Raw genomic sequence first — 27810 nt, 5'->3', positions numbered from 1 at the left:
ATGTCTGTGGATGGATAAGTACCACAGTTTCACTACCTATAATCACAACTTGTACAGTTAATTCGCCAAATTTAAAATTAAACAGAATATTAAATTTTATCGAATCGATACCAAAAAGAATTTGATCTACACATTACTTGAACCAACTAATGACCTGAAGTGTGTAAAAAAATGAACTGAAGAGAGAGAAGTAAATACAGAAAGAAAGGATGAAAAAAAGCATTAAGGAAAAAGAAAATACTGTGAATAAGCAAAAGAGAAGTACAAATCAGGAAATAAACTAAGAATAAAAAAAAGAAACAAACTAAGAGAGCCATAGAGGGACTCCACTCTCTCTAGAGCAAAAGAAAGAAGGATTCAGAAGTTTCAAAAGGAGCTGGCAAATGTTTTATCACAATCTGCAGTCCATTTGAGCCACAGGCTTCAGATTACTATCATCTCCTATTAGCTCCCAATAAAAAATTAATTAGCTAGTTAGCTCTTTATCTTTAAAACCTCCATCCTTCAAGGTGATTGAGATGACCCAGGAAGGTAAGCTGTTATTAAGACTTTGAGATCCAATTCCCACCTCCTGCCATAGTCCCAGGAACAGTAAGGTGTTTGTCCACAGTCAAATCCGACACACATACTTCATTCATATTGCCCACAGCCTGTGTTTTAAATTGTTGAATAAGATGTCAACACTTAAAAATTGGAAGACTTCATATAAAAAATCTTGATTTCCAACAACAACAACAAAAAGCACTGAGTGAAGCAGTAACAGCAGGCCCACATCCCCACCTGACAGTGCTGGGCTGCAGCAGGTGGCGGCTGTCCTATTCAGATGGGGCATGTGCCCTCTGGTATGCCGCAGTCTTATCTATAGCTAGATGTCTTTATCTCATACTGCCCACCTGCCCCTGGACAGGTGTGTGATTTTGTGGCTCCTACTGGAGCTAATCCATCCAACAACTAAGCCTAGCAGCACCAGGGTGTCCTTAAGGCTGATGACCTCCACACCCACTGTGTGTCACCATCTCCTCTTGGGTCACACCCTGGAACGCTGACCTCACCCAGAGCTGCTTCCTTTCGCACATGTTCAACTCCAATATTCCGGATCTGGCCATGCCCTTTCCCATGGCCTATTCACACTATTTTTTCTCTGACGGTCCACCCCTTGCTGGAACTCCCTTCTTTCTTTGCCTAAACAGCATCCCAAATACTTGTTCATCATAAATATCAGAGGGATAGAGCGGGAGAGAGGGAGAGAGAGGGGCGGGGAGAGAGTGGAGGGTGAAGAGGAGGAGGGAGAGGGGGAGAGGAGAAGGGGGGAGAGGGAGAGAGGCACAGAGGGAGAGAGGGAGAGAGGGAGAGAGAGAAGGAGGGAAAGAGGAGAGAGAGAGGGAGGGAGGAAGGGAGGGAGGAAAAGAGAGAGCGAGCGAGCGCACACATGCTGGAGCATGAAGGCTAACACCACAAGAAATTCACACCGACCTGGTAATGCTCGTCAACTAGGTCCTTATCTACCTTCACCATACCAGAGGCATCCCTGCTTAACTCTGCCTTCATTGTCTAGTGGACTGCCCTATCTCGTCCTTCATGAGAAATCTAAAACCACCAGATTTAATCTTCTATTTATCCACACACATCTTTTCTTTTGCTCCTCAAATTCTGAGACTGGTACCGAGTCACTCAAAATGAAAATTCAACTGTTGTCCTTAACCCCTAAAACTACCAGACTCCATTTCCAAGCCACACAGTGGCCAAATCCTGCCTCTGTTTGCCTATGAAATACTCTCCCTATACCAATCTTGTTCCCCTCAAAACCATCCACAAACTGCCACCGGGCTGAGCTCTCTAAATTCAAATCTGACAAAACACTCCTGGAATTAAACTCTATTGATGGCACGCCTCCACCTACAAAATAAAGGCCAAGCTCCTTAACCTGACATTCACGACTGTCTACTCCTAGAAATCCTCTTCTTAAACTCCAGGCCTCCAACAAGGCATTGCTGTTTTGTGCATCCTGCCCTCCAAAGACAGGCAGCCTTTGTTGCCAGCTCCATAAACCAGGCCTTATTATAACTTGCTCAGGTGTCCAGTGCCATCTCTAAACTGTGACACGTAAAGCCAAGGAATGTCACTAACTTTTACATCCCCAGTGCCTAACAATACAGCTAGTCTTCAATGAATGTTAGCTTCATGAAGGTCTCAAGGCCATCACCTGAGTAGTTCTGCCAAATTAGCATATTACATGAAAAAGCATCAGCCTTTGGAGTGTAACTCACCCAGCCAGGTTATTTCCCACCTGAGTTACCATAGGCAAGGGCTGGGCCTCAGTTTTCTCATTTGTAAAATAGAACTTAAATCCACTACCCATAGAAGGCTACCATGAGGACCAAACAAATTCTGTTTAAGTGCCTACTCATCCATGTGAAACACTGTAGACAGTCAGTAAAGAGCTACTATTGGTATTTTCAAAATGGCAACTAGGCGTTCATTCCACTCTTCCAAAGGGAAGCCAGGTTACCCAGTGTGTGGACAGCCCAGGCCCTTCAGATACACTTCCTGCATTTTGGCCATTTTACTCCTCATTAACACCTCTACTAAGAGGCAAAAGGTAGAGAAGCAGGCCTTCTGTCAACAAGACTAATGATCTGTTATCTTTCTGGGCTACTGCTGACCCTCTGCCAGCGGAAGTGCTTACTCAGCAGGCACCACCCCACTCAGGTGAACAGTAAACAAATGTAACATGCCTAGCTGGGCGGGCACTGTCTGCGGCTACACGCGGTTCCTCCAGGAGATGCCAGACTCAGACTGAATCAGACTGAGGCTGTAGTGCTGGCATCATCGGCCCTCAGAATAATTTATTACACTTAGGCTCAAAAAGGGAGTAGTTAGACACAATGAAAAAAAAAAAAAATCGGAGGATTTATGTATTTAAACTACTAGACAAAAAATATATTTTCTCAATACAACAGACATTTTTTAAGCATTTCCTGTGAATACGCACTGAATTACCCAATCAATACCTGGGAACAGACACATATAAAGTAAGTCCATGATGACCAACTGAGGGAAACAAACAGATTCACAGCCAAGTCTGACCCTGACAAACTGCATGACCGACATGAACTGCGAGGGGCTGGAGGAGCACTGAGCCTTGTCTTGATTGCAGAGCTGCGAGAGCTTCACAGAGGGGGCAGCATCTGCATTGGAAAAGGGCATTCCCAGGAGAACATGAGACTACTGAGTCACAGAAATTTAACAATTAAAAATTATATTGGAAAGGACATCAGAATTAAACAATTTAGAAAATAAGCATATCTGGTAATTTAATCTTTATGATACCCTGTTTACTTATGTTTTTCTTGTCTCACAAAATTTTTCTCACATATAGAATAAGATCTCAGGAAAATGTGTACAAGTTGCTGCTGCTTTTCTTTTCTTTTTTCTTTTTCTTTTTTTTTAAGAAAACTTTGCAACATAATTATTCCTGGTAGAGACTTTTCCTGAGCAGATGGTCCCTGTGTTTTTGGCAGGAGACAGAGGGTTAAACTAGACAGACATAACAACTACCTACTACTTGCTGATGGGAGAGAAGGTTGTCTGCAAGAACCAAGCAGGCTTGCACTGTCTGTGTCTTCCTTCCTTTCCTCCTGCAGTAGACACTGCACCCTATTCCCATTCCCAATCTCCTTATCCCTATTCCATGCCTACCTTGACTACCTGCCTTCCCTATAAAGAAAAAAAAGAAAAAAAAGACAGCTGGCCCTGGAACTCCGTCTACGCTTTTCCTTGGAATGACCCCCTGTGAAGAGCAGCAGCAGAAGAGAGGCCAGCAAGTCCCACAGAAGTCACACCAGTGCCTGACACTACCAGCCTGCTAAACCAACCCTAAAACTACCTGATATGTGACATCACTAAATGCCTCTATCATTTCAGGTATTTTATGTTGAGATGTTTGCTATTTGCAATCAAGATTATTCCAAACATACACACTCCTGTTGCTCCAGGGCTGAATCCTCTCTCTAAACCACAGTAGTACCTGACACTGTTCTTGGACCAAATTTACTTGGGACCTACGCCCTGAAAATTGAAATAAAGCATTTTAGGACACATAAAATGTGAAGGACCATTTAAACTGCACATCACAAGCAATAACCCTATGCTATATTAACCTTACAAAACTTATTTATACATGTTTTCTTGTTAAAGTTAATTACTGAAGAGGGGTGGGAATGAGTAAAGCTGAAGGGTAGGGGCCAGATTAGCTTTTCTCCTGGCCTCTGTTTAACTTCAGTGAATCACTAGTTACCAGAGATGTAGAAAACGAGTCCATTATCACTTTCCCCCTCCCTCATCTTGCTATTTTAGAATGAAGTTATTGAGAATCAAGGTATGGGAATAACTGTAACATGATACTCGGTAAGGTGAACCTACTGTAAAATGCATATTTTTTTATTAACTTAACCTTATTAGCATCCATTTGCAGCAGTATCAGCATATGTACAGTTCCAAAAAGTATATCAGAACCTCTTTATACTGACCTTTGCAGTCAAGACTAATAACTGTCTCATCAGCTAATCCCTTGATATCATGATTTGAAAACAGGGACGGTGTAACAGCCGAATAATTACGAACAGAATTATATATAATGGGGGTACCCCTATAATAAAACAAGTGCTCGTTATATTCAGTAAGACTCCTCTCCTTTTCCCAAATGGATGTGCTTTTAAAAGTATACAAGGATACAGCTATAAGTTCCTTCCTGAAGGTAAAATTCCATTGATAAGAACGGGTGCATTAATCTTCTTTGAAATATTATGGTTGAATGAGCACATTACTATTTGGTGACCTAATTCTTAAAATGGCATGTTAGTTCAGTACCCTTTTGCTTATCAATGCAAAAATAACCCAGAAGTCACAACTGTCTGTCTGTTTCCCCCTTTCACAGAACAGATGCAACTCCTGGATTATCAGGTGGTTTTTGACGCAGGCAAAAATGGTCTCACCATGTTTGGCCTTGAGGAGAGAAGGCCCTGTGAGTAGCAATAATGGCTCACAAACCAAATGGCAACAGTATGACCCCAAGCTCTGCTACTTACAAGCTGTGTGACCTCAGCAAGTTAATTCATCTCTCTGTGTCCTAGCAGTGTCCTCAACCATAAAACAAAGCTTTTTATGTCAAATGAAGCTATAGTTGTTGTAAAAATTAAATGAGTTAATCATGGGAGGTGTTTAGAACAGTGTAAGGCACATTGCTCAAAAAATGTTTGCTGTCTTTACTATAATTATCATTACCCCAGACTGATTCGCCTAAATTCTAGGTCTCATAAAAATTTTTGCCATTCCCCAACTGAAGTGCTTAACCGGTTCCTACACTGTTATATTCCCTTTTCCAGTCCTCCCTAAGCTGGTAAATGGCTCTCCAATCTCCCCAGTTGATAAAACCAAAAAACTACATCCAATACATCAGCAGGTCTCATTGACTTTACCCCCAAGATATAACTCATTACTCATTGCTACCACCCTAGTCTAAGTTGCCATCAGCTCTCCTCTAGAACATTTCAATGAAAAGTCTTTCTCCAGGTCTTGAACTCTTCCTCCCTACAGACTCATCTCTAACTAGCAGGTAGAGTAAATTTTCTAAAGCATAAATCAGATATCTTATGGGCTCATGACAACCCTCCTGCAATACTTCAATTAATGAAAGAAAAGAAAGAAGAAAAAAAGAAAAGAAATTTTAAAAAAAGAAAAGAAAAGAAAAGAAAAATGACAAGACAAGACAAGACAAGACAAAGGAAAAGAAAGAGAAAGGTCTTACCGGGGTCTTCGAGCCCTACATACATGAGCCTCACCAATATCTTCACTTTTATTTCCTACTCCCCTCCTTGTCACACTGTGTATCCCAGCCGCACTGGCCTTCTTTCTGCCCATAAACTCACCAAGCTCATCCCAGAGCCTTTGCAAGGACCTCTGCCATTATCCCCATGGCTGCCTCAACACATCAGTGCAGAGAGGCCCTCTCAGAATTTGACAGAAACCTCCTTGTGTCACTTTCTACCACATTTCCCTATTTTTTTTATAGTTTTTCATCACTACTTTATTTGCTTATTTGAAAATTCTTATTTGGTTATCCCTTTACTGGCTATCTCCCTTACCTTAAATGGAAGCTCCAAGATACCTGCCTTGCTAGACAGAACTATGTCTGCAGCACAGCCAACATTCATAAATATGCGAAGTAAATAAGGGAAGGAGGAAGGGAGAGTCTGTCAGGATCCTGCAGAAATCTATCCTAGTCCCCACTTCTGAACTGTGCTGCCTGGGAAGTCCAACACCAGCATCTAGTCATGAAGCCAAGTATTCCGCAGAAGAGTAGAAAGCTGTAGACTCTGATCCTAATATCCTCCTTGAAAAGCCACCTTGGTCAGCTATTAACCCATAGGTATTTTTAATCATCAGCTCCCAATCTAAGCTTCCCGAAATACAGTCTCTCAAATCAACCCAAAGTGAAAGTTTCAAATGATCACCTCTGAATTGCTTGAGTTCATTTAATAAGGAGACAGAAAGCCCCAGCCAAGTAGCACACTTTATCTCACTTCTAAAAGCTGGGAAAATGCAACTGTCATGGGGCAGGGGGTGGTGGGGAAGAGAGGAATTCAGTGTTCAAAGGTTGTTGGTGTGTCTGTGTGTTAACCAAAGAAAATCTGCTGATCTTTTTCCCTTAATTTGTCCTGGGAATTAACAGGAGGGTAAATATTTGGAATAGCTTCTCCTTATTATCAAACCCTTGATTATAATAATGAAGCCTAGCCTTGTGGTTCCACTACCCCTCACCAAGCAACCGCCAGAGTATGTGCACAAGTGAGGGACCGCTCTCCTAGGGTTAGTGTTGTGGCACCAGGTCATAAAATCTCATAAAATTAGCATCAAAGAAGGTCAGAACTCAAAGGGACCTTGACCATCACTGATACCTTCCCTTTATCACTCAGATAAGGAAAGAGACTCAAGAGATTATATGATTTGCCCACGGTTACGATGCTAGTGTTGGACAGGGCAAGGATAAGAACTCAGGGCTGACTCCCAGGCCAGCGCTGACTTCACTCCAGCATAATGCCACCCACACGTGCAAGGAACATAGAAAGCTCAGCTCTTCCTGGAGTAATCTTCAGGCTCTCATTTATAGACAGATCTGGCCCAAACCTACTTCTAAATCCACTCCCCAGCAAGGCTGAAAACTTCCTCAAGAATGCTGCTCAAATATGTATTAAATGTCTGCTCTGTACCAACCACCCTGTTAGGTAGCAGGAATGCAAAGAAGAAAAGGTGTAGCTTTAAGGGACTTGTTTTGATGGGGGACAGAGATAATTACAAAGAGGTAAGAATAATGACACAGGTGTCCCCAGAGACCAGAGAAGAGGTAAGGAAAGACTTCCCGGAGGAATGTTACTGCCTGAGCTGGGTCCCAAGGGATGAAGAACAATGAGCCAAGTAAAGAAGAAGAGTAATTGACATTAGAGTTTAAAAAAGAAAGAAAGAAAGAAAAAAGTGGTGAGCAAAAAAAGAAATGATGTCTGCAACTAAAGGCAGCTAATTGTTGCTGAAACACAAAGTACAAGTTGGACAGAAATAGGAAATAAGATGCAAGGGGCAGGCAGAGGACAAAAATGTTGCTAGGTTGTATCCTGCAGGTGTGAGAAGCTACTGTGGCAGGAAGTCATCCCTTACCTCTGTGTTTTAGAACTCCAACCAAGTATTGAGAAAGGATTTGAAGGAGACAAGAATAAAAGAAGTTTGGACTTCTACCACAAAGTAGTCAATAATAATAATAATAATAATGATCGAATTTTATTGGGTACTCTCTATAACAGACACTGTTCCCAGCATTTTATACATATTAACTCATTTAATTTTCATACACCTTCATGAGGTAGGGACTATTATTACCTTCTGTTTACAGTTGCGGAAACTGAGGCAAAATGAGGCTGAGTTATTTCTCCAAGGTATCACAACAAAGCCATCAATCTCCTAACTACTATATGTACTTTCTCTTTAAGTAAGAGATTCAGGCCTGAACCAATCCTTCAGTAGAAGGGATGGAGAGAAGGCCTGGATCCACACAGTCACCACACCAAGTTAATGCCCAAGCTTCATGTGCCCTCATATCCTCTCCAGAAACAGAACCAAGTCAGCCCAGAGTGTGGGTGTCTGCTCCACTGCACAGCATTGTGTTGCCTCATATCCCCCTAATAGCCCTTCTGAACCTCTTTTCGGTGAAAACCAGAGTCCTGCTTTCTTGACACCCCAACGAGCCTACTCCAAGGGTCCGCAGCAACTCTTGGTTTGCAGACCCATGTGGCACTGAGCTGCATTAGGAATTCCATGATGCTAAACTCCTCTCCCCAACTAGAGTTCAGAATACTTGAATGAAAGAACTAGATGCCAGACTTCAAAAGACCTGGAACAAATACCTGATTAACTGATAAAAAGCCTACCCAAGGGCTTGTCCAGACCTATGGGAAAGAGTCACAGTTAAGAATAAAGGCATCGGATATGGACCAGTCTCTAGGTCTAATATTTCAGCCTCCAAAAAGATAACAGGACTTGGAGTCAGAAGTTGGAGATGTTAACAGCCCACATTTTTGGTTTGCCTTGATACATCACTTTACCTCTCTAGACTTTCATTTTCTTAACTGTAAAGTGCATGAATCTGTATAACCTCTAGGCTTCTACCCGAATCAGGTTTTTAAAAATCTGAAGATCTAACAACATCTGTAAAAATCTGTAAATCCAACAATTATTGAAGTTTATCTTAAAGAATCATTTACACCAGTGTGGAAAATAATATGTACCAGAATATGTAATCCAGCATAGTTCATCACTGACAACATGAGAAACAACTGAAATGTCTAGCAATAGGATAACAGTTTAATAAGTCAATTATGGTATATTCAATACAATGGAATACTGTAGTACCAGCATCAATGCTAAAATATATCTATACATACTGATATTAAAGATGTCCAGTACACAGTGTGAAGTAAAAAAAAAAAAAAAAAAAACAAGGGGCAAAGCAATTTATACAGTAAGGGTCCTCTTTTCATTTAAACAAAATATAAGATGGTGTGTGAAAGAAAAAACCTATAAAGATACATTCTAAACTTGTTAATGGCTGGTATCACTTCAAGGCGATCAAGGAAAATATCACTTTTTAAAAACTGTTTGTATTTTTTAAAGCATCCAACACAGAATACTCCTGTAATGAGGTAAAAACAAGGCCACATCACCATCCAAAGCCAGTGGCACTAACAGGAGAAGGCTCAGGGGTATCAGCATCTTCTCAATCAAGAATCTTCCAAATCAAGTCAAGCAGTCAGAATCCTGCTCACATCCTCAAAGGCTCAGAAACTGCTTCTGGCCTTCACAACTGTTCATCTGATTGGAGGTCCTTATTTTCACAAGTCAGCTGGCAGCCCCTCCAAATGATCTCTTCCCAAGAAGTGGATGTTGACTATGGAAAACAAAGTGACTAGCACGGTCAGGGCAGAGAGAGCCCGCTCCATCTGGCCGTACTATCTAGGAATCAGTCTGGAACACCAGGTGTAACACCTCCTTCTACCCACCACACGACAAATCCATTCTTTGTGGTTCTTGGAAGCAGAAATACCAAACTTGTTCCAACTGAGTCAACTTCTCTGGAATCTAGAAGTTATAGCCTTGATAAGGAAATTCTTCAAAACAGTGGCGAGCAAAAAAGATTTTAAAAAAAATATTCCATCTTACTTCTAGGAATTCAAAGTATTTTACATGGCACACATAACATTAGATCTTCTAAAATACCACATACAATAGTAAATTACCATTCCTGTTCACTAAATAACGGCCAAGAGAAAGTAAATGGACATCCAGAAGCTTCCTCTATGCATTTACTTAGATCTGGCCCATGATCTCATCACCCCTCATAACTATCATTATAAAGTAGAGGACAAACATTTCTAGCCCTGTGTTCCAGGTAGAGTTCTAAAATAAGCAAACTTTCTCTAGACTTCTGTGAGCAGAGAAAGAAGCTTGCAGCACGCACTGACTGGATCCTCACCCAAAGGAGCCCGATGCCTGTTCCATGGCACTGCAAGACCATGCTTGGGATTTCTGTCGTCATTGCTAAGAAATATTTACATTGCTATTTCTGACCTTCTTGCATAAATATCAGCTATGCTTTACCCCCAAAATTTCGAGTTTGTGGTAAAGGGTCCTTTTTAAGGAAATCCCAAGTACCTACTTATCGGATTGCAGAAGCTACGAATTCTGGCAGAGATAGTGCACTAGAAGGTTGAAAGGAGGGGTGGAGGTGTCCCTTCTCACTGGAAGGACCAGGGAAGAGAGCAAGGCAGGCTCATTTTGCTATTTTACCATCATGACTCAATTCTGTCAACCCTAGAAAAGTTTTACTAAGTGAATAGTTTTACTTTATTTCAAAGACTTAAGCTATTTATTTAAAAAGACATGCAAGCAGCAAGTTGACTTCCATGTTACTCCTGAATAACAAAAATGCTCTAAGTATCAGTCTTCTAAAGCATCAGCAGAGGATGATGAAACTGAAGTCCCTGTTACAGTATACATACGGTACACAATCATGTTCCCCTTAAAAACAGAACCCACAGGTTCTGTTTTTGCCAGTGTTACTGTGGTGCATTTTTATAAACTTAATGACCAGATTTATCTGAAACTCCAAATAAACAAACTTTTCCCATCCGTAGCACGTCTGGCTGTACATCTTTCCTCTGAGCCAATGCCTACAAATAAAACTTGCCATGCCTTAGAGAGCAATTCACAAATTGAATGCAGACACACCCCAAAACTAAGAAAAACACGTCCACGAAAAGGAGGTAAATGCTTCATACTTAGTGTCCCACAAGAATTGACGAAATGCCTCAGATGGCACAACATGGAAGGTGGCACAGTAGAAAGAGCACTGGACCAGAAAACCCCTAATGTGAACATCCTGGATGAAGCCAACCCCTATTCATTCCACAAGTGCTGTATCCTTTCCTCTGGCCTAGACCACAACGGTGGGTTCCTGACAGGTCCCCCTGACTTCACTCTCTACTCTGCCCCATTATTATCTTTCTGAAACAGAGATCTAACTGCACTGAATCTCTGGTTACACACTGTCCATGGGCCAACTCTGCCTACAGGACAGGACTCCCTTGCAAAACTCTCAGCCACTTACACATCCCCTCATTCTAGCCACCTGGAAAGAACCAGTCTTGGAAACAGCAACATGCTTTTTCCCTCCTTTCAGTATAGTGTGAATGTCACCACCCCTAAAGCCTTCCCTCTGCTCCCCCAGAGAATGTGAAATGCCTCAAAGCTGTCACTGGGTTCTGTAGAGGCTCCCTCCTTAGCCTGTCACCCTTCCTGGCCTCCTCCCCTCAAGGTAGGCACCCAGGTGGTGAATGCACAACAGGAAGCTGGAATACAATGCTCACTGCAGAACTGACCTTGACCAAGTTTCTTAAACAAGCCTCTTTAATAATTTTCTGAAATGTCTGTTTCTCCATTTGCAAAACTAATTACAATGGCTAAAGTGAATGTTATTCAGGTTAAGGGAAATAATTTATGCAGAGTAATTAATACAATGTTTGGAGTTCAGTAAAATCTCAGTAAGTGATGGCTATTAAAATTATTATTAATATGTAGCAAATACTTATTAAATATTTCTTAATCAAACAGATTAAGTTTACAACTTCTCCAGGTCTGTTTCCTCATTCATAAAGTATAGGGAGGATAAAAAGGAATAGGGCAGGAGAAGGGGGTAGTTGTTCCAACACATAAAAGAACCAGATAAAAACTTAAGTTCTAACCTGTAAAAGAACAACAGTATATCTGAGAAATGAGAACCATCTGCCTAACTTGAAAAATGCATGGATCACCACTATAAAGAGAAAGTACTCTCTCAGACTCCCTCCTAAGCTTTGCCTTATTTTTATTTGAATGTTATCTAAGTATGTCCAAACATAACGCTAGGTATGCCCTCTCTATGCTTAACTCTTGTAAAAATATAAGATAAAGCAATTTCAAAATATGGTAAAAACCAATAAAAGAGAACTAACCCATCATTAATTTAACATGATAGATGACGATGCAATTTTACAGACATTGCATGGCTGCTCACAATGTATTAAAAACAACACTACTTTGGAGCAGGTTCCTTGCAATTCTGCATACCTATACCACCGTGGGCTCTGTGACCCCTTCAGCTATTCATCACTCCTCTCTAACAAAGTTCCATGAAACCTTTGTTAACGTGACTTCCAACCATCATCTGACCCAAACGCATGATTTCTGCAGTAAGTCCACATCTGTTCTTCCCCCTTAGCTACAGTCTAAAGACTGCTCAATCAAACATGGGCATTACTCATTTGTACAGTCATCTAGATATTACATAATTTATGATTTTTAAAATTATTATTAAAAAGAACATTAAAAATTTAATTGTTTTTAAAAAATAACTTACAAGCTCCTGAAAAATGTCTTCAAACTCCAGTCTAAGAAACTATGTTTTATAATAAGTGCCCTGCCACAGTACCTAGAAAGATCTTGGACATTGCAGACCTAACTCAAAGTGCTTTGCATGCATTATCTCTTTAATCACCAGAATAATCCTGTAAAGTAGATACTACTGTAACATGTGAGAAAACCAAGACTTGAAGAAAGTTTCCAATTGATGGAGCAGTATCTGAACTGATTCCAGCACCTCTGCTCTCTGCTCCTTCAAGACTAGCCCTTGACAGAAAACCAGCAATGGACAGCAGGAATCCAGGGGAAACCAGCCAGGTGAGAATGAGGGACTGAGAAAGAAAAGATGACATTTTAAAAGAAAAAAAATAACAAGACTTAGAGACAAGACGAATGGAGAGAAGTCCATGAACCTGAGAGACAATAAGAATGGCTATTCCATCCTTCACGAATAGAACTCATGGGAAGAGAAGCCAGTTCAGGAGACAAGACCTAGATTGAAAAAAGAAAAGGAGGACTTATTCCAAAAGGGGATGGTTATCCTCTAACAGATCACACAGCTGGAGAGGTTGAAATCACATTTATAGAAATTATGTTTACATGCATAAAAATATTCAAAAACATAAGGTGGTCAAAAATGTCCAGCACAGAAGAGCTAGAGAATAAAGACTAGCAAGGCAAGATCACTGAATCCTGACTTTGTGTCACTACTAACTTCAATAGATTGGAGTATGGTACCAATCAGACTATAGGGAGGGAATTACGATGGCTAAGAAACAGGAACAGTCTACCCATGACAACACGTAAGGACTTATTCATGAAAAAAAACACATGAGTACCCACTATGTACCGAATTTTGTCCTATGTTCAGCCATGAACAAAATATTCCTCCCCAAACTGAGCTTACATGTTTTAGTTAGGAAGACAGACAAAGAAAAAGTAAGCAAGTGTATAGCCTTGAGTTAGGTAGTGTTAAGTGCTCTAAGGGCTAGGAAAAAAATAAAGCAGGATATGAGAAAGGATGATGGGAAGGGGCAGGTATTTGAAATGAGCTCATCTAGCATTCATGGAAAGAATTCTAACTGAATTCTAAGAAGATGTAACAAGATGAAACCAATTTTTAAGCTATAGAGGCTTGAATGTATTCACTCAAAACATTTAATGCCTATCAGACTAGGCACTGTATTAGTGCTAGAAAGATGACAGTAAAATACATATATTTGAAGATATTTGAGAATTAGTACACCAAGGGGAAATTGATGATGCCAGACACACAGAGAAAATATAGAGGTGAAGGCAAGGATCTTGCAGAGGGAGACAAAACAACTTCACATCTTTACCTCTGAAGCCACGTCCAACTTGAATATTTTCTGACTATATCAGAAAAGTATAGATGTGGAGCAGTGATATGCTAAAGGGAAGAGAAAGAAGCAGAGGAGGAAGATTTTTATTAGACTCAGCAACATTCATTGAACAGATAAACAGCTGTTGATTGAGCAGGACCTACTGGATGCCGGCCTGTTTTCACAAGAGTGAGCAAAGACAGGTGGGTACTTCGAGGAGGTTCGAGGCAGACTGTCTCTACTGATACATATCACAAAGAGGCTGAGTTGGGGGAGATGGAGAGAGTAGGTGGATGGGAAATGGACGACGAGACTACCATCTAACTGGAGCCACACCAAAGATGAGTGTTCTAAACCTTCCCTACAGAATAGCAGCATCAAGAAGCTATCACAAGGTGGAACCACTGTTGAGGATGGCTGGGGCAGGTTCAGCAAAAGGTTAGAAGATTAGATAAATAACCATCAAGTTTGGTAACTGTAGTGTCCGCTCCACCACACAGTCACCACACCTGTGTTAAAGTCATCTGTCTCCCACAAAACTGTGAACAGCTCACAAGAATCACATATTCTTTAACCTCTATATTCCCGATGTCTAGTAGATAATGGAGGGTCAATAAATGTTTGACTGAGGCCCAGTTTTAACAAGAGTAAAACAGAAGGGGTTTGATGGGTATGAGGCCAGATTCCCCCTAGGTTGGACGAAGCTGTCATGTAGTTGGTGGACACATGTGCGGGGGGTGACCAAGGACTATGCATCTAACTAGCTAGTTAGCCCTGAAAAAGTGACTTCAATTCTGAATCTCATTTGTAAAATAGGAAGTTGGAAGAAATCAGAGGTTGTAGACCTTTTCAGTGGACAGGAGATGCTTTTTCATTATGCTGAAACCTGGAGAGTGTATCTTTGCTGTTGAGGTGGGGAGTGCAGGATTCCCCCTTGTGCTTCCAAACAAATTACAGAGGGAACATACTAGTTGTGGAATGGCCACCACCAGAAGGACCTTGGAAGTTTGTCAGCAAGAAGCCCACTGGTAATGTGAAGGGTTTGAAGGGAGGGCAGGGACAGCAGAGAACAGTGCTAATGAGTTATGCAGATCTGAGAGGTTAAACAAGGGATGACCCAAGGAAAGACTTTAACTGTGAATGAAATATCAGTGCTTTCGAAGTGTTTCGCATCTGGCTTGTACTCACGCAGGAACACAGATGCACAATAAGTCAAGGAGATACAGATTTTACACCACCTCAAAATTATGAAACTAATTTAAGAGCTGTAAGAGAAATAATCACCCATAAGCAAACACCATTAGCCTTTGAAAAGCATGTTATTCCCTGTATTTACAGAGTGCTATCAGACTGTATTTTGAGCTTTTGAGAAGTTTCCATTTAGGCTTGGTAGAAATACCTGACATTTCCAAAAGCCATAATTCACAGACCAAGTTGAATTCCCCAACATTACAGGAAAATCCACAACCTTTGCAGAGGGAGTGAAAAGCCAATCCAGTAAAAGGAAATTTTCCAGTTCCACCAAAGAAAACAAACAAACAAAAACATTGCAAAGAACACTGAAACATTTCTAGTTGAACAGTTTTCACTCAATCTTTAATAACTTCATTTCGAAGCCCTTAAAAAGTGTTAAATTACATATTCCATATTTCTGGCGACGGCATCATCTAAAACTCATTACAACTTGAGGCAGTGAGATTATGACTTTTAAATCAAATTTAAGGAAGCTAAAGGCCAAATAAAATCATGTGTTTGAAAATGCCTGCAAAATAATAAATGCCTGAGGGAACTAGAAGACTGCTTTTCTGCTTCTAAGCTAAATAAAGCTTGAGGGGCTTTGCAAAGATCCTAGTGAGGATAATCCCCAGGATTACACAGAACAAACCATCCAATCAATTCCACACGAACCAAGGAAAATTAATCCAAGAATAATAACACTTGAAATACTGAGAAAAACACACAGTTCTGCTTTTCAAAACACTGTCAGCGCTGGAGAACGTATCAGGACATTCTAAAAAGCCAGAACGTTAGACTAGTGTTTCTGTGACAAAGTCTTGGTTTTACGTTAACTAAAGAACAAGCAATTTATCTGCGTTCCAAGGCTCAGGCCTTCAGCCCTTCTACCCAACTCCCATAAGCCTCCCTACTTCCTGCACACCTTTGGATTATTGCACATTGACTTCCTGCACACCCCGGGATTTGGGATACCTTCCTCCTTAAGATTAGTAAAGCTAAGTTCCTGAGACAAGCTGGAAGGTTAAAAGTTTGCAGTCCCCGATCATCCATTAAAGCACAATCAGCAAGAGTCGCTTGACAAGTTCGGCCGCAGCATACTGATCAATTTACGTAAACAACTCTGAAAAGGTAACGCATCAGTGCCAGGGCAGAAGTCAGCAGGCTGAAGTCGGCCGCTGCAGGAGAGATGGCTGCAAGGCTTGGCCCGCCGGGCAGAATCTCTGCTGACGTTCACCGCGGCTGATTCCACGCAACAAGTCCACTCCCGCAGGGCCGCAGCCGCGAGCACTGGGCACATGTCCACGGCTCCCCAGGAGCGGGTCTCCTCCTGCAACCTCCCGCCCAACCTCGCGGCCGCTTAGGTGGCCACGGTAGGCCAGCGCTCTTCCGAGCACCACTCACCAGCGATAAGGCCCAGGGCACATTCCTCGCAAGATGCCAAGATAATGCGGCTCACTTGCGCACTGTCTACCCCTCCGAGACCTGCCCTGGCCAAAGGGGAGACAGTGCCCACCTGGTGGTCGGGGAATATGGGGTTGAGGGAACTGGCCCCGGGAGCGGGATGCCGTGTCGGTCCTTCTAGCAGGAAACAGCTCAAGCTACCCGGCTACTTACCTGCCCGGATACAAGTGCCAGGTGTTACTACCTAGACATGTATCTAAACTACTCATCAGCCCAGAATGTTTCCCCAAATCGCACAGGCTCAAGTGACTACGTGGAAAACATCAAGTGGCTTTGTATAAAATGAAAAGAAACTTTTACCGAGGAAGCGGAGGAGGGGAAAGAAGCAGGTGAATGCAGGTAGAGGTGGTTCCTGCGGGACCTGCCGGCCCAGTCTGAAGATGGAAAACGGAACAAGTGGAGACGCGAGGAGACTAGAGAAAAGGGGAGAGAGGGCGAGGGCTGGCCAGGGTCCGCCGCGCTCCCCCAGGGCGAGGGCGGCGCTCAGGTGATGCCGGACACTCACCTCCGGCAGCTCGCGGAGCTGGTTGGCGTCCAGCAATAGCTCCTCAAGACTACGGGCGTAGCGGTAGATCTCCTCCGGGACGTAGACCAGCGAGCAGTGGCGCTTGTCGATGGTCTCCACATGACGGTTGCACCGCCACAGGGGGATGCAGTGGAACATCGCCACCCCCGCCGCCGGGTCCCGAGCCGCGGAGACCCGGGCACCGAGCCCGCTCCGCCCGGCGGCTCCGCTCCGCCCGCAGTCCACTCCGCGTTCGTTGCCTCCCGTGCTCACTCGCTCCTCGCGCAGAGCTTCGCGGTCCCAAACGCCCCCAGGAACCTCGGGCGGGAGCCACAGCCTCGTCCCAGAGCCCCCGCCCGCCAGTCGGTGCGCCCCGTCCCACCCTCCAGTCTGGCCGCCGCCGCCGCTGCTACTACCGCGCAGAGCTTCCTACTCGCTGCCGCCGCGCGACTGAGCATGCGCGTCAGTGGGCGTGCGCCGAGGGCGTTTCCCGGTCGGGGGCTGCTCCGCTCCGGGTTTTCCCAGCGACCTGGATCCGGAGAGGGTCTAGGAACCTGCGGGCCCCGTGCTCAACTGTCCCCCAACTCAGACTGGAACTTAAAGAGCATCAGTCCCTCTGAGAAAGTCAGACTCCGAAGGAGACTAGTGCAAAGATGAGCGGGGGTTAGGGGGTGGGGGTGGGGATAGGGAGGCAGTCTGAGGGGAGCAAAACAACTTTGATTTTAAGTTTTACTCAACTCGCTCTCTTTTTCTTGCTCCCCTTCCCCAAAACAACTTTCTCTTCCGGGGTCAGGCAGGACTGCCCCAAAGCGTACCTTGCGCGCTGTGAGCACCCGGACCTACGGGATGTGCCGTGCTTTGGCGGGAGAGAGAGGAGGGTCTCCACCGCTTTGGCTGCTGCTTTGTTGCTCACATGTGTGCTTGCTGTTCACAGAAGCTCCAGAAGTGTGAGCCCTGCACAGCAGCCTGGCCCTAGTCGTGCCCTCTGGCCCGCGAGCACCGCCTGCAGGCTCTGTAACCAGGGAACACGTCTTCAGTAATCATTGTTTATAAACGTAGTTAGAGGTAGTCTTCTCCCCATGCCACAAGAAGCATAGGAGGTACAGTCTGCGAGATCACCATAGATATGGATGCACCCCATCAGGAGCCCAAATGTAAAAATGAGCTAGCAAAGGTGAGTTTCTGAGCCCGTTCCTCCTGGCCGGAAATTTGGCCTCCGACGACCAGTCTGGGCTGGTGTAGAAGGATAAGTGGGGGAGGTGGGACAGGTCGCGCAGGACTGCCTTGTGAGCATCTTCCTTCCAGCTCCTGCTGTCTGCATCCCAGTGAGGATGGGTCTGAGTACCACTGCCTTGTCCAGCATTATCACATTAACTTTAAATCCAGGCAATCCCTAGACTATGTTCGTTCCCCTACCCACTTCACTCTCTCTCCCTTGTCCTGGTTTGATCCCTACACTCTAAGGAAAGGCTATGCAGACTTTGAACCTTAGTCACTCTTCTTCATTCTTGCATTCCAGGAACCCATATCATGCCACTGTTAGTGGAAAACTGTGGTTCCTGACTAAAATACTGAATCTGCTATGGTAAACAAGTCACTGTCTTTACAAGTTTTCCAACTGCTTTAAAAATAATAATAAAAATAAAGAAGTCCTGGCTCCTTCATCTTAATCTTCTATTGACTTACAGGGATTATCACACACGATTTTTTAATAAACACCAAATGTGTTTCAAAGATGTACCTGGTCTTTCTAAAATTTCAAACCTCAGTAAGTAGTCCCTGTGGGCCTGTCCATGGTGCTTACACTTCCTTGTGTTACAATTATTTTTGAATCACCTTAATCTCAAGGAGACTGTCACCTCTTAGACAACAGGAACTGTCTCACTTGCTTTGTAGATCCCTGCAACAGTGCCATATGCACACTCAATTGTCAGCAAACTTATGTTTACTCTGCGGGGAGTCGCTGGCAGAATTCTTGACTTTCTTTGTTTCCAAGGATTTGCCAAGAATCTGAAACATTAGTCTGGTAAGAGAGAAAAAGAGTCCAGACACAAAAGAATACATACTATGTGATTCCATTTATCTGTCTGTCTATTAGTGTCTGTCTGTCTATATAGTTTAGAAAATGAAAACTAATACAACCCAGATCAGTGGGTACCTACAGCCATGGGTTGGGAGGAAAGGAAAAGACTAATGGCAAAAAGCATGAGAGAACTTTTTTTGGTATTAGAAATACTCTATATCTTTATTGTGGTGGTTATATGGGTATATATATTTATTAAAGTTATCAAACTGTACACTTAAAATGAGAACATTTTATATAAAATTTATACATCAATAAAATTAATTTTAAAAGTTAACAAATAGTTGATAGGTAAATGTATCTAATAGGCAGTCAAAAATTACTTTAAGGGCTAGGTCATGATGTGTTATTTATTTGTTGAGTGCCTACTATATGCCAGGCACTGGGTTCACCTGATGGAAAGACAAAAAGGAAATATACAAAGCTTTTGGTCTTACTGGAAGAAAGGCAGTTATCAAGGAAATTGTAACAGTCATGGTACTATTTTTTTCTTAATCTAGAGAGCCTGATCTCTTTTGTCCCATAGTCACTTAAGTCAATCAGGCAATGCTGGATACTAGAAAAAAATTTTCATAATAATCCCAAACCCTTCTGGGCGAGGAAGTACTCAGACCCCCGTCTCAGCTTCTCCAAACTTCAATTCAATGAAATTTTCTAGAGATTATGTATCCAGCTCTAAGGGAAGGACACCCAACCATGCAAGAAATTTGAGAGGCTACACAAAATCTTATGGGTAAATTAGTTTAGAATTCAACAACCTTTATAATCAGAACCAAAGTCACCACCTTAAAATACTTCTGATTTCTTGTTACTATTAAATTAAATTAAAATTCTATCCTTCAATCCTTGTCTTTTATTTGGAATTTTTAGCCCATTTACATTTTATGTAATTATCGATATGGTTGAATTAAGTCTATAATTTTATCATTTGTTTTCTGTTTGTACCTCTGATTTTTGTTCCTCTATTCTTCCTTTTCCACAATCTTTTGAGTAAATCGACAAATTTTATAATCCCGTTTTGTCTATTGGCCAGCTATAGTTGTTGCTCTAGGGATTACAATATGCATACTTAAAATTCCAGTTTATTTAGGGTAAATATATTAGTTAATGTAAAACGTAAGACCCTTATAATTATCTAGGATCATTTGCCATCTCTCTGGTCCTTTATTTTATAGTTTTTATATGTATTACATTTCCATATGTTATAATCTCCACAACAGCATTTTATATTTTTTCTCTAAATATTCATATGTATTTTAAAGAAATAAGGAAAAAATAGTCATTTATAATTACTCACATGTTTATTATTTCCAGTATTCTTCATTCCTACCTGATTTCATTTCTCTTTACCTTTCAGTGAAGATCTATTGGCAACGATACTCTTAGTTTAATCTGAAGTGTCTTTATTTCATCTTAATTCTTTAAGGACATTTTCGGTGGATATAGAATTCTAGGTTGATAATATTTTATTCCAGCACTCTAAAAATGATCCATTTTTTTCTAATTTCCATTGTTTCTTATGAGAAGTCAGCAATATTTCACATTGATGCTAGCTTGTATGTAATGTGTCATTTTTTCTGTCTTTCAAGATTTCATCTTTGGTTTTTAGCAATTTGATTAATATATGTCTGTATTTATCTTGATTGGGATTTAATGAATTTTGACTCTAAAAACTCATAACTTTCACTAAATTTAGGATATTTTCAGCCATTGATTCCTCAAATTTTTTTACCCTGTTTTCCCTTTTTACCTTTTGATACACAATTTTACAGATGTTAGACTTTTTGGTATTGCCCATCTATACTTGAGGTTCTACTTCTCCCCATACCCCCACTGTTTTCTTCTCTCTGTTCTTCAGATTGAATGATATATATTGATCTAGATTCAAGTTTACTGTTTTTTTCTTCTGTCATCTCAAGCTACTATTAAGCCCATATGAAATACAAATTTAAATAGTGTATTTTTAGCTATAAAATTTCCATTTGGTTCTCTTTTTTTATGTAGTGTCTATTTCTCTAAGATTTCCTATTTACTTACTTATTTATTAAGTATATGTTCCTTTACATACCCAGTAATAGTTATAGTAGCTCCTTTGAACTCCTTGTATGCTAATTCCAGCACCTGAGTCATCTCAGAGTTAGTCCCCTTGATTGCCTTTTCTTTTAGGTATGGGTCACATTTTCCTGTCTTTTCATATGTCTAATAATTTGGAATTGTATCTTGGATATTATGAATTATGAAGTTTCTAGATTCTATTATATAGCTACAAAGAGTATCAATTTCTTGTTTCATTTTAGCACACAGTCAGCTTGGATGAAAACCAACTCTTAACTATTATGCCTTAGTCCATGCAGGCTGCTAATAACAAAAATACCACATACTGAGTGATTTACGAGCAACAGAAATTTATTTCTCACAGTTCTGGAGGCTGAAAGTCTAAGATGAAGTCACTAATCAATTTGATGTCAGGTGAGAACTTGCCTCCTAATTCATAGATGATGGTCTTTTCATTGTGTCCTTATATGTTAAAAGGGGACAAGGGACCTCTTTGGGGTCTCTTTTATGAGGGCCCTAATCCCATTCATGAGAGTTGTATCTTCATGACCTAATCACTTTCCAAAGGCTCTACCTCCAGATACCATTACATTGGGGATCACATTTAAATATATAAGTTGGGGAGGTGTGGCACAAATATTGAGTCCATAGCATCTTATTTTCTCTATAGTAAGTGGCAGCTGAAATTTCATTTTCGGTTATTCTTTATGGAGCTGCTTGGAAGATGAACTACTATTCATAATTAAGTGGTCAACCAGAGATATGGATGAAGTTTATATGCAGAATGTGAGGCTTCTACTCTCATTCAATCCCTTCTAAAGTTTCCCCCTCTTACTTTCCAGCTACCATGGTCACCCCTATCATCTGTTGTTCCTCAAGCCAGTCAGACTGCTCTAAACATCAGCTGGTTAATTTCTACATTAAATTTTATCCGTTCTATATAGTGGCTATGCTTGTCAAAGCCACAAAAACTGAAATTTACCCACCGTTATTCTCTCCTCCTAAGCATAGACTCCCTTCAGTTTCTCCTTGCTTTTGGTCACTCTCCAATACCTTCAAATAATTGTTGTTTTATTATAATTATTATCTGTGGTAAGGTTGATCGGATAGTAACTACTCAATCATTAGTGAAAGAAAAAACACTATTTCCTGCCTTTTATTAATTATAATCACTTTTATTTATTCAGCTTCACAAATTGTAATAGTATGTGAACAATCCAAAATTTCATATTACAAAGATTTCAATCTACTCTTTCATTCAGAGAAGTTACAAATGAGCAATCTGAGTTTTATCTGCTTTTCCATTTTTCTCAATCTCCTAATAAATGTGTGAATAATGATTCAAATATTGAACAACATTTTGCCTTTGTAGAAATGAGCCAAACACGTCACTTATGCGGGGGTGGTATAAAGAATTCATAATCTAGCATTGAATTTTTGCATCTGCTACTACTAGGGATGCGATCTTGGATGAATCATATTAATTCCAATATTCATTTTCTTTATTTCTACAAAGTAGTTGAAACATGTCACTCTCCGAAAGCTGTAGAAAAAATTGTGGATTAATGTAGTGGAAAGATCTTTCTGTACTGCAGAAAACTACACATTAGGCATTAGTCATTGTCAATATTCCTTTCTGTTACCAGCCAAAAGAAGCCTACCATTTGAGTACTTTGTTTGGATAAACTATATAAATAATTAGATTGGTAGAAATGAGACTGTAAAGGATTTGAACTTTATAATAAGAGATTATACTAGAAGGGCCCAGCCAAAACTGCACCTGTCACTCTCTTTCTCCAATAAAACAGAAACCTGTGGAGTCAAGCCCAGAGGTGGCTCACGAGCAGTTTTTTCTTGGGTTATAGCAATGCTTTACATTGTATAATGGTTTATAGTTTAAAAGAGCCATGATCTCAATTGATCAAAATGTGCTTTTAGTCATTTAAATAAACACAGATGCTTCATTTATTTAAGATCATATAGACTAGCTTTTTCTTATAACACTCTTATTTTATAGTTATGCTTCCTATAATATAAATTAAATCAATACAAACACTTAGTCTGCACCAAAGGCCAAGACCTACTTCCTGAAAATAAGAGAAAAGAATACCAGTAAGCAGAACTGTGCTCTGTCTAATGAGCAGCACCATGCAGACATTTCAAGTACTACTACTAATAAAAGTATGTTGATCAGTTAACTAAAATAAGACTAGAAGATGTCATGATTTTCCGGTAAAGTTTGCACCATCTATAAAATTAGTACAAACTAGATTGGAAAAATAACACCTTTAAAACCCTGTCAGAATAAAATGTGAAGTTATTGAAAAAGCTTTTTATTTAAAAAAATTCATCTTCGTTGAGGTATAATGGACATATAAAATTAAAAGATGTTTAAAACATACATCATGGTGATTACACCCAGTTTGTTGAGAGAGTTTTTGTAATAAATAAATGTCGAATTTTGTCAAATGCTTTTTTCTGCACCTATGATTTTTTCTTCATTTTGTTAATGTGATATATCACATTGATTGATATGCAGATATTGAACCATCCTTGCATCACTGGAGTAAATCCTACTTAATTATGGTGTATTATCCTTTTAATGTATTACTGAATTTGGTTTGATAGTATTTTGTTGAGGACTTTTACATCTGTGTTCACCAAGGATATGTAATTTTTTTTTTCTTGTGGTATCCCTTCTGGTTTTGATATCAGGATAATTGTGGCCTGATAAAATGAGTCTGGAAGTGTTCCATTCTCTCCTATTTGTTTGTTTGGGAGAATTTGAAAAGGACTGGTATTGTTCTTAAATGTTTGGTAGAATTCACCAGCGAAGCCACCTAGTCCTGGACTTTTGTTTGTTGAGAGGTTTTTGAATACTGGTTAAATTTTCTTACTAGTAATTGGTCTCTTCAAACATTCCATTTCTTCATGATTCAGTTTTGGTAGGTTGTATGTTCCTAGAAATTTATCCATTTCTTTAAGGTTATCCAATCTGCTGACCTATAATTGTTTATAGCGATCTCTTACGATCCTTTTTATTTCTGTAGTATCAGTTATAGTGTCTCCTCTTTCATTTATAATTTTGTTTATTTGAGTCCTCTCTCTTTTTTTTGGTAAGTCTAGCTAAAGGTTTGAATTTTTTTTTTTCCAAAAAACCAGCTCTTAATTTCATTCATCTTTTCTGTTGTGTTTTTAGTTTCTATTTCTTTTATTTCTGCTCTGATCTTTGTTATTTCCTGTCTTCTAACTTTGGGCCTCATTTTATTCTTTTCTAGCTCCTTTAGGTGTAAAGGTAGGTTGTTTATTTGAGATCTTTTAAATTACTTGTAGATATTTATTACTATGAATTTCCTTCATAGAATTGCTTTTGCTGTATCCCATATTTTTTGATATGCTGTATGTTCATTTTCATTTGTCTCAAGTATTTTTTAAATTTTCTTTTGATTACTTCTTTGACCCATTATATGTTTAGTAGCATGTTTAATATGCATATATTTGTGAATTTTCCAGTTTTCTTTTTGTAATTGTTTCTAATTTCTTATCATTATGGTTGGAAAAGATACTACTATGATTTCAGTCTTCTTAAACTTTTTAAGATTTGTTTTGTACCCTAACATATGACGAAAACTGGAGAATATTGTTTGCTTGACAAGAATGTGTATTCTGATGCTGTTGTATAGAATGTTCTCTAAATATCTATTAGTCTGTCTGATCTAACAAAGAGTTTACTGATTGTCTGGATGATTTACCCTATTATTGTGTTGCTATTTCTCCCATTAGGTATATTAGTATTTGCTTTATATATTTAGGTGCTCTCATGTTGCATGCATAAATAATTATAAACATTATGTCATCTTTTTGGATTGATCTTTTTATCATTGTAGAATAACCTTGTTTTTCTCTCATTACAGTCTTTGGCTTAAAGTCTATTTTGTCTGATATAAGTATTGCTACCCCTGTGTTTTGGTTTCCATTTGCATTGTCTTTGTTCATTCTTTCATTTTCAGTCTGTATGTGTCCTTAAAGCTGAAGTGAGTCTCTTGTAGGCAGCATATTTTGGGTCTTACTTTTTAATCCACACAGCCACTTTATGTCTTTGATTAGATAATTTAGTTCATTTACATTTAAAGTAATTATTTATAGGTATGAACTTACCGTTGCCACTTTGTTAATTGTTATCTAGCTGTTTTGTAATTTCTTTGTTCCTTTTCTCTTCTTTTGCTCTTTTCCTTTATGATTTGATAGTTTTCTGTTTTCTCTTTACTTTTGGTGTAACTACTATAGGTTTTTGCTTTTCGATTACCACGAGGCTTACATAAAATGTAAGTCTATTTTTACCTGATAACAGCTCAAATTTGACCATATTCTAAAGCTCCACATTTTTACCCTCTACCCCCTACATTTTTTGTCTTTGATGTCACAATGTACATCTTTTTATCTTCTGTATTCTTTAACAAATTATTATAGTTACAGCTATTTTTAATACATTTTTTTTAGCCTTCACCCCAGATGTATTAGTTGTTAACTACTGCCTTACAACATTAGATTATTCTGAATTTAACTACATATTTACTTTTACCAATGAGATTTATTCTTTTATATGTTTTCCTGTTATTAATTAGTGCTTTTTCTTTCAGCCTAATAGTCTCTTTAACATTTTTTGTAAGGCTGGTCTAATGGTGATGTTCTCCTTCAGCTTGTGCTTGTCTAGAAAATTCTTTATCTCTTCTTCACGTCTAAAGGACAGCTTTGCTGGGCAGAGTTCTTGATTGGCAGCTTTTGTCTTCCAGCATTTAGAACATATTGTACCACTATTTTCTGGCCTACAAAGTTTCTGCTGAAAATTCTGATGCCAGTCTTATGAGGATTCCCTTGTAAATAACAAGTTATTTTTCTCATGCTGTTTTTAATAGTTTTTTCCTTGTCTTTAACTTTTGACAATTTAATTACGGTTGACCCTTGAACAACATGGCTTTGAGCTGTGTAGGTCCACTAATATGTGGATTTTTTTCAATTAATACTGTAGATGTATTTTCTCTCTTTATGATTTTGGTAACATTTCCTTCTCTCTAGCTTACTTTATTATAAGAATACAGTATATAATATAAATATATGCATTATTTAACTGTTTATGTTATCAATAAGGCTTCTGGTCAGTAGTAAGCTATCAGTAAAGTTTTCAGAGAGTCAAAGTTATACACAAATTTTTGACTATTAGGGTCAGCATCCTAATCCCTGCATTGTTCAAGGATCAACTGCGCAATGTGTCTTGGTGTGAGTCTTTTTGGATTCATCTTCTTTAGAACTCTATGGGCTTCCTGTATCTGGATATCTATTTCATTCCCCAGGTTAGGGGAGTTTTCAGCTATTATTTTTTCAAATAAGTTTTCTCCTCATTCTGTCTTCTTATTCTGGGACCTCTATAATGTGAAAATTAGTATGCTTGATGTTTTCCCATAAGTCCCTTGAGCTATCTGCATTCTAATTCCTTTTTGCTTCTCTAATTGGATGAATTCCACTGCCCTGTCATTAAGTTCTCTGATCCTGTCTTCCACTTCATCTAATCTATCGAACCCCTCAATTGAATTTTCAATTTAATTGTTGTATTCTTCAACTCAGTAATTTCTTTTTGTTCCTCCCTAATATTTTCTCTCTTTATTGAAATTCTCACTTTGTTATGCATTGTTTTCCTGACATTGGTAAGCATTTCTGACTATTATTTTGAACTCTATCAGGTAAATCACTTATCTCCATTTCATTAAGGTGTATTTCTGGAATTTTATCTTGTCATTTGTTTGGAACATATTCCTCTATTTCTCCATTTTTCTTGACCCTCTGTGCTGATTTCTGTGCATTAGATTAAACAGCCACCTTTTTCAGTCTTGATGAAGTGGTCTTGTGTAAGAGATTAACCTTATTGTCCACCCTGGCCTGAGCTATTGGTCATATCTCTAACCTTTGTGATTGTTCAAGTAACCTACTTTGTTCTTAGTGGCTTCAGTAATTAAAGGTGTGCCAAGATCCATTTTAATGTGGGTATTTTCTCACTCACCCAATGTGTAGGAGTCACTCAGCTAGTTTCTGGATTCTTTTCAGAGGAAATTGGTCAGCGTGTAGCCATAGATTTAGTGTATCTGGGAGAGGAGATGAGTTAAGGAACCTCCTATGTTGCCAACTTAGACCAGAACTTCAATAAAGCTTTTCTGAAGAAAAGAAAGAAAACTGAACTTCAAAAATATAATACTTAGATTTTATTCAATTGTATTTCTTTATTCCAGAAACACCCAGAGGTCTCCTCAACTCTAATGTATTCTTACTTTTCCCTTTATTGGATCAACTAACAAATTCTCTTTAGTTCCCATTTTCCCCCACAGAATACGAGAGAGAGAGAGATGTTTTCGAAAAGCATCAATTCGATGTAAAAAAAAATTTATTTTCTTAACATGAAAGTAGGAATCTTCACTGTGAAGGGGCTATGTTCTTATTTTTCAAAATGTTCTGCTTGGTATACCTTTTAGCAAAAGTAAATGACACAAAGACTATTATAAATAAATGACCCTATCAGGTTTTTTTTGGTAAACATTTCTCTTCATGATTCACAGCCAATGAGTCTCAATTTTTCC

The 27810-nt window shown here is 39.7% G+C and overlaps 1 protein-coding gene across 1 annotated transcript in view; it reads right to left on the bottom strand.

The window, feature by feature from the left end:
- Positions 1–17471, bottom strand: part of LRRC1 (leucine rich repeat containing 1) — a 115852-nt gene extending 98381 nt beyond the window's left edge. Inside the window, exon 1 of the mRNA XM_016153878.2 lies at positions 17047–17471. Coding sequence (XP_016009364.1) covers positions 17047–17205 — 159 coding nt within the window. The 5' untranslated portion in view covers positions 17206–17471. The remainder of the gene's footprint in view (positions 1–17046) is intronic.
- Positions 17472–27810: the final 10339 nt, after the last annotated feature.

The sequence above is a fragment of the Rousettus aegyptiacus genome, unplaced genomic scaffold (genome assembly GCF_014176215.1).
Source record: "Rousettus aegyptiacus isolate mRouAeg1 unplaced genomic scaffold, mRouAeg1.p scaffold_m13_p_1, whole genome shotgun sequence".
NCBI lineage: Eukaryota > Metazoa > Chordata > Mammalia > Chiroptera > Pteropodidae > Rousettus > Rousettus aegyptiacus.
The sequence above is the reverse complement of the archived record's forward strand: the minus strand, read 5'-3'. Positions and strand labels throughout refer to the sequence as shown.